The sequence below is a fragment of the Emys orbicularis genome, chromosome 4 (genome assembly GCF_028017835.1).
Source record: "Emys orbicularis isolate rEmyOrb1 chromosome 4, rEmyOrb1.hap1, whole genome shotgun sequence".
NCBI lineage: Eukaryota > Metazoa > Chordata > Testudines > Emydidae > Emys > Emys orbicularis.
In genome coordinates this window covers 154,242,504-154,250,054 of record NC_088686.1, presented here as the reverse complement: position 1 = coordinate 154,250,054, position 7,551 = coordinate 154,242,504, and the positions used below count along the sequence as shown (strand labels likewise).

At 48.3% G+C, this 7,551-nt stretch overlaps 1 protein-coding gene across 1 annotated transcript; it reads right to left on the bottom strand.

The window, feature by feature from the left end:
- Nucleotides 1–660: 660 nt before the first annotated feature.
- LOC135877950 (zinc finger protein 436-like) lies at nucleotides 661–7,083 on the bottom strand. Its single transcript, XM_065403472.1, has 5 exons — nucleotides 7,051–7,083; nucleotides 6,579–6,705; nucleotides 5,096–5,197; nucleotides 2,702–2,791; nucleotides 661–1,283 (listed from the first exon to the last, which is right to left on the bottom strand). Exons 1-5 carry the CDS (start codon nucleotides 7,081–7,083, stop codon nucleotides 661–663), a joined length of 975 nt encoding a protein of 324 aa, XP_065259544.1.
- Nucleotides 7,084–7,551: the final 468 nt, after the last annotated feature.

Genomic DNA, 7,551 nt, shown 5'->3' with positions numbered 1-7,551 from the left:
CCAAACGGCATGCTGTTTGTTGATCCGGAAACTCCAATCTCCAACCTTCCGGTCCTAGCTGGTATTGCTTGCCTGGCAATTAGCTGTGAAGACAGGGCACTGGCTGCATTATGCATGAAGCCAACTATCAGGACAGCTTGCTTCATAATTTTCTCTCAAAGCAAAATCAAACCAACCTTCCTTTTGATTCACTACTATGAGGGGCACACAGGGGATGTCACAGCCTTTCATTACCTCAGGAGACGAAAGCTCCTTTTCAGTCTCTGCCAGACTCTTTCCCCATTATTCCTTTTTCCAAATAGAAAAAATAAAATAATTAATTCAATTTGTGGACCCTACGAGGATGGGAGCCGCAGTGAACAAACAGCTTGGGAGAAACCAGGACCTCCAAAGTGTAGTCTTGGCTCTAGTCATCTCTCTCTTAGCTGCAGCCCATAATGCCCACAATGGAATGTTTCAGTACCTCTAGGGTTAATGCTCCCATCTCCAGGACCATGCAAATTATTTTAACAAATCCAGCACCTAAACTCATGTCTCCTTAGTGAAGGGTGGGAACATTTCAGAGTGGGAGCAAGTTCTCCCTCTTTTACAGGCTTTGGGAACAGGGTGAAGTGAGAGGTTGAAGAGGTTCCCTCCATCGAACACCAAGGTCAGGAGTCTCTATACTGAGTGGGTGCTCTGGTGTTTAGTAAGATATGATGAGCGAGCAAAGCACTTCCCACACTGAGCGCAGGAATATGGTCGCTCTCCTGGGTGGGTTCTCTGATGCTGAGTAAGAGATGATGAGCGAGCAAAGTGCTTCCCACACTGAATGCAGGAATATGGTCGTTCTCCTGAATGGATTTTCAGATGTTCAGTGAGAGATGATGAGTGAGCAAAGCACTTCCCACACTGTGTGCAGGGATAGGGTCGCTCTCCTGAATGGATTCTCAGGTGGTTGGTGAGGCCTGACAATTGGGTGAAACTTTTCCCGCACTCAGTGCAGCAATAGGGTTTCTCTCCAGTGTGGATTCTCTGGTGGCTCTTGAGATGATGTATATAGACAAAGCCTTTTCCACAGTCAGTGCAGCGATGGAGTTTCCCAGTGTGGACTCTCTGGTGTCTAGAGAGATTTTCTGGATGACGGAATATTTTCCCACACTCAGCACAGCGATGGAGTCTCCCTGTACTATGGGTTTCCTGGTGTCTCCTGAGACTTTGAAGGAGACTGAATTTTTTCCCACACTCAGCACAGGAATACGGCTGCTCCCCAGTGTGGATCCTCTGATGTCTAATGAGATGTTCTCGTAGGCAAAATTTTTTACCACACTCGTGGCACAAGAAGGGTCTCTCTTTGCTGTGGATTTTAAGGTGTCTAGTAAGACTTGATATAACTTTGAAGCCTTTCCCACATTGGTTACAGCGATGGGGTCTCTTTTCTGAGTGGATTGCCTGATGATTACGAAATGTTGATGAATCCATAAATCGCTTTCCACACTCAGCGCAGGCAAAGGGTCTCTCTCCTGAGTGGACTCTCTTGTGGATGTTAAGAGCTGATATATGGAAGAATCTTTTTCCGCACTCAGCACAGTGATAGGGTCTCTCTCCTGTATGTATTCTCTGGTGGGCAATGAGATGTGATAACTGGTGGAATATCTTCCCACATTCAATACAGGGATGGTCTCGCTTCTTTCTGTGAGCTTTCCCATGTGCTCTGAACTCCTTCTTTCTCCTAAAGCTCTCCCCACACTCGCTACAGTGATACAGGTCCTGTCCCTTATGAACCATCCAGTGGTGGCTTATCAGGTCTCTCTGCACCTTGAATTCTTCCCTGCACACATGGCAGGTATATAGGGTCTTTCTGGGCTCAGCTTTTCCCTCTGCAGGAGGCTTTAGATATGACCTGGATCTCCTCTGATGGCCTCTTGAGGTTTCTGGCTCCTTCCTGGTCAGATTTTTCCTCTGCCTTTGTGGCGTGCACTGCCTCTTGTGGTGTCTTCCCCGTTCAGATTTCTTGGAATGGTTCTTTCCTGATGTCCCTGGGAAAGGCCTGAGTGGCTCCAGGTTGCCACGCCCTTCCTCAGGAGTCTGCCCCTCAGCCCTGATCAGGTTCCTCGCCCCTGCTTGGTGGGGAAGAGAGTACAGATGTTATTTCTTGTGCTGCTCACAAAGGGAAAACACTAACATTCCCAGCAGGGGGATGTGCCTGAGAACGCTCCACACCCCTCCCCTTAGAACAGGGCTGACCATGGTCACTTGAGTGCAAGAGGCCAAACTCCCAGGGGTCCCAGCACTGGGGAAGGAGGAGAAGGTCAGTGTCCCATAGGCCCTGACAATAGCCCCCCAAGTAAATGTGAAAATCAGCCCCCACAATTCTCTCCCTACTCTGAGGCCCATCTCAGTGGGGAGAACAGTATCACCACACACCAGCACTGACTCCCCTCTCCCGAGGGACACACATGGAAAACGCACACTGTGATGGGATCCCAACGTCTCCATGTTCTATGGAAAATGGGAGAGGGGGAGAGACTGGAGGAATCTGCGTAAGGGGAGAGATGGGGTTTCTAGGGGGATATCAGGGTGAGGAGCTGTAGCACTTCTCATGTTTGGGCTTCAATCCCTATTGTAATGCTCTGTGAGGGGAGAGTTTGCAGCTGATGGACGATTCCTGAAATGAGCTCTCCGGCTCCCACTGGTGGACAGGGCAGAGCTGGTTCCCTACCTGCTCCAGGGGAAGAGCTTTGTGTGAGGAAGAAGCCCAAGGAGCTTTCAATTGCTGGCCAGTCCCAGGTCTCTTCTGCATCTGGAAACCCTGCACGAAGACAAAAGGTCTTTGGTTGACAGCACATGGACCGAATGAATATCACTGAGAGAAGCCCTTCCCCCTGCACTGTAAATTACTCATTTATGGTCACTGTTGGACAGTGGGTTCCACAATGCACAAGAGGGGAAGCTATTTGGGGCTCGACAGTTACTTTGTACTGTGGTAGCGCAACTGAGATCACGGTACCATAGCACCAGGTGCTGCACAAAATTACAGAGAGATCGCCCTGATGTTGAAGAGCTTATATACTAAATACACAAAGGGAGGGAGAGAGCCTGAGCCAAAGGAGTAACTGGCTGTTGTAATAATTGGGCCCACAAATTTACCCTAATTGGCTGTCCAACTGCAAAAACTGTGAGAAAGTTTATAAAGTGTTACAATATCCTACAACACTAAATGTTGATGGGAAAAGGTGCAAAATATAAACAAAAAGACAGAATTGGTCCAAATAAAAAAGGCCTATAATGCAATTCAAGGACAGTGTTAAAATGATGGCTGTAACAAGAGAAGTGTGGAACTGGACATTAAAGAACCAAAATGACCGAGTTAGAATTTAGGCCTGACAGAAAAACAATGAGTGGCTGGGCTATTTTGTCCATTACTTCCTTTTGGGGATTCTCAAAATAAAACACTTTCTGGGGAAAATAAAGGAGCGGAACTGAATGCATCCCTTGCTGACTGAAAAAACAGCAACAGCAGGTGTGTGCCAACAACTGCTGTGGTGAGCGATACCATCATGCTGCCACCCTGAACCTCTTTTGGGATCCCAGATCTTCTTCATCCTTATCCTAAGAGATCTCCTAACAAGACTGCACCAGAGAGAGGGAGCCAGAGGATATTGCCACCGTTACCAGTTCTGGCTAACTCCCCAAAATCACCTGGAATGTGAGATTTTTGTCCCCCTGTCCCTCTTAACTCCCATGAATCCTTTTCATTCCCTACCATATTTCTTCTCTTTCTTATTTTTCTCCCTTTGCCTTCTAGCAAATAAGAGTCTGGCTTAGGTGGCCAAAACTACCATAGTTTGCAACCTTGCTGTAAGCCTGTGATCAAAGAGGCAGCCAAACGCATTGTCCAGAACAGACCAACGCTGGACAGGTTTGCCAGGCAGGTCTCCAATTGGCTGATCAGACCGTGTGCTGTGCCTGTGTTTCTCCAGACATGAAGCGGCAAGTAAGAGTAAACCCGAGTCAAAAGTCACATGTTCTATCTTTGCTGTTCTTTTTTCTTCCATCTTGAGTGGGTTTTGTCTCCAAGGAAACGGGATCGAATTTTAATAACAACTCCAGCCCATTTCAACTAGCTGCTTCTCTTTTCCCCAAAAGGACAGCTATTACCATCTTTAATACCATCTAAAAGACTTTCAAACAGAGGCCTTTTGTCTAAAAATTAAGGGTAAAGAGAAAGGCAACAAGGGACATTGTCAAAATAAGAGTCCTTAGGTCATACCTGACATTTCAAATGCCTTAACTCTTTTTCCTTCTTTTTCTGTATCTTTAATAAAAGAATAGACAGAAATTTTTGTGGTGTTTTCCATGGTACTACGTAGGCTTCTGTCTCTATATTCCAAACCCCAAACCTGATTTAACACTCTTTAATGTTGGCCATAACAGTGTCATGTTAACACCTTTGTCTCTTTGGGCCCATGTCGTCTATATGAATTAATACATTGTCCAAGGTCTGCCAGCAGCTCAGTGGCAGAATGAGGAATAGAGTCCAGGTCTCCTCACTCCCACAACACGATGTTGTCTCCCAACCAGTCCTGGGGAGTAATAAGGAAATCCCTTATTAATGTCAACTGAGAGCCCACAAAAGCGATGGGACAATGTTGGGTCCCTACAAAACTGGGCCTGAAGTGGGAAGGGAGATTCCCAAGTGCTGCTCGGTCATTGATTCAGACAGCCAGGGAGGGGTTACAAACACTCTGGTGGACGGGGTTAGAATTCAAAATGATCTTGACAAAGTGGAGAATTGGTCTGAAATCAACAAGCTGAAATTCAAGAGACACAAGTAGAAAGTAGTTCGCTTAGGAAGAAAATATCAGATGCACAACTAGAAAATGGGGGATCACTGGCTTGGCAGCAGTGCAGCAGAAAAGAATGTGATGGTTATAGTGGATCACGAATTAAATGCGATACTGTTCTAAAAAAGCCTACCACCATTAGACTAAAAAACTAACATTCCCGGATGTATTGTCACTTTGGCCAAAATTTATCAGGATTCCAGCTGCCTTCAAGCTACTCATTTGTTCCCTGTACAACACTTTAACTCCTTCCTCCCCTGGGCTGGTACCTCTCAGGATGTCCTCATCTTCATCTTCTGTGGGACCCTGGGCCCACAGCTCTTCCCCTCGCTCTATGCTGGAGATCACCACTGGCTTGGAGATTTGGATTCCTGTTTAGAGAAAAGCATCACCGCTAAGAACTTATAAGAACACTGTGCAGCTCCATATGCAATGTTTGTGCCAATTAGGCTATGAGCTAATTATGAAGGCTAATAGGCAATTGTTTTCCATGGAAACATGAACTGCAGCTTATGGTCAAAACTCCTGGTGCCCGGCAGTGGCGGGATATTGAGTTGAAAACAACCTGGCACCTGTGGAAAGGGCAAATGGAGAGGACTGGGATGTCTGACGGGATTGGGGGGAAACATGTGGCAAAAGCTGGATATTTCTCCTTGTCCTAGGAAAGTTACTGTACTAGGGCCCAGCACCACTCTCCCTCCTGTGGATATGTTTACATAGGAATTAAACACCTGTACCTGGCCCGGATCAGATGACTTGGGCTTGAGGGGCCTGCGCTGTGGGATTGCAAAATTGCTGAGTGGATATTTCGAGGGAGGGTCCCAGATGGGGCCATCCCTACCTATATGCAAAGTACACAGCTGCATAGGGCACCAGGAAATTTCCAGCCCCTGCTCTGCCTCTTCCCCCGCTCATGCTCTACCGTAGGCCCGCCTCTTCCCCCCTGCTCCACCCCAGCCCCACTCCACTCCGTCCTCAAAGCCCCCATCCCTGCTCCACCCCCACCATGCCCAAGCCCCGCCCCCACTCCCCTGATCACTGCAGCAGGGTCAGGCTCCAACCCGAGCATGAACATATACACTGCAATTTTTAGCCCCCCAGTCTGAGTCCCATGTCCTGAGTCAACTGACCCAGGCAAACCACGGCCATGCCATGGGTCTTTTATACCAGCATAGATGAACCCAGTCTGTCTTTCTCCTTAACTGTGGTGTTGGCTGGCCTTTCATCCCGTAGACCTGCAGAACACATGGCTCTTTTCTGCTCATGTGCTCAGTCTGGGGAACTACAAGAGCCAGAATTCTCTTGCCTTAAACTGTGGAGCAGTAGTGACTATGGGTGGAAGGATCTCCTCTTGAAGATATGCAGTGTAGTTGTAGACGTATCAGTCCCAGGATATTAGAGACCAGGTGAGTGAGGTAATATCTTTTACTGGACCAACTTCTGTTGGTGAGAGAGAGAAGCTTTCCTTTCCCAGACCTGAAGAAGTGCTCTGCGTGGCTCAAAAGCTTGTCTCTCTCACCAACAGAAGTTGGACCAATAAAAGATATTGCCTAACCAACCTTGTCTCCCCCTGAAAGGGCTGCTCTGCTCAATTAAACATGCCTGTATCCATCCACACCCACACACCCCTCCTTCCAGCCCCATAGACATCTCTCCACCCAACCACTCATACCAATGCTCCATCTCAGTTACTGTGTCTCTGTGCAGCACTCAGTGCACTGGGGCCCTGATCTCAGGGAAACAGCTCCTCACCTAATGAGACCAGAGTCTGGTAATTTTCCCACATGACGTGTCTGTAAAGTTGCCTTTGCTCCTCGCCCAGCAGCGCCCACTCCGCTGGGGAGAAATACATGGCCACATCCTCAAACGTCACCGACATCTGAAAGGACAAACAACCCAACTCAGCATGGCAAAGTTAAAAACACTGGTGGAGGAATAGCTGTTGCCGGTAAGGCAGATGTACAGTGGTTCATGGACTGGGAGGGCCCTGGGGGGTTTGAAAGTTTGTACCATTACTATGGGTGCAGGTTTGTCGCAGTGTAAAAGAAGTAATGGACAGTGTTTTCTGTGTCTGTGACTCACCCCACAGTGGTGGCTCTGGGAGCTGAGCCTGGCCCCCTGCTGTGGGTGTTGTATCCTGTCACAAAGAGTTGTACCACTGCTGAAGTCCAAACCTCAGTGAGTGTCGCAGCAACCCGGAGCACCAGATCACAGCCTGACTTACATTTAGCCTGTACACCTGACCCTCTGTCACCATGCTGGAGGGCTGGGCATATCAAACCTGAGTAGCACTGCAGCCCCTCCAGCCATAATGCAATGCCCAGAGCAGGGCACTGGGCCCAGCCAGCCCCATAGGACCCTGCTGGAGCCACTACTGCGGGGTGTGTGTGGGGCACTGGAGTGGCATTGTGGGGTAAGTACAGGGTTGGTTTGCTCCCCAGTCACTCCCTCCCTGGGCTTGCCCTCTTTCTTGGGCGGAAATTAGGGTTACACTGTTTTGTTCCCAGGATATGACAGAGACAAGGTGGAGGAGGTAATATCTCTTATTGGACCAAATGTATTTGTTCTTGAGCTACACAGAACAGGGTCGTAAAGCCCAGGTTCCAGCAGGAGCCCAGATGTCTGCACCGCAATTAAAAGAGCTGAGCGCCATGAGCCGGTGTCAGCCTGCACAGCCCAGCTGCAGATTTTGAGGGTTGTTTTTTTTTCCCTTCGAAAACAAAAG

Coding starts and splice junctions, on each gene's coding strand:
- LOC135877950 (XM_065403472.1), bottom strand. CDS start 7,083: ATGGTGACAGAGGGTCAGGTGTACAGGCTAAAT. Junction 6,706..7,050: donor GTCAGGTGTACAGGCTAAAT/GTAAGTCAGGCT, acceptor TTGTCCTTTCAG/ATGTCGGTGACGTTTGAGGA. Junction 5,198..6,578: donor CCAGACTCTGGTCTCATTAG/GTGAGGAGCTGT, acceptor TTCTCTAAACAG/GAATCCAAATCTCCAAGCCA.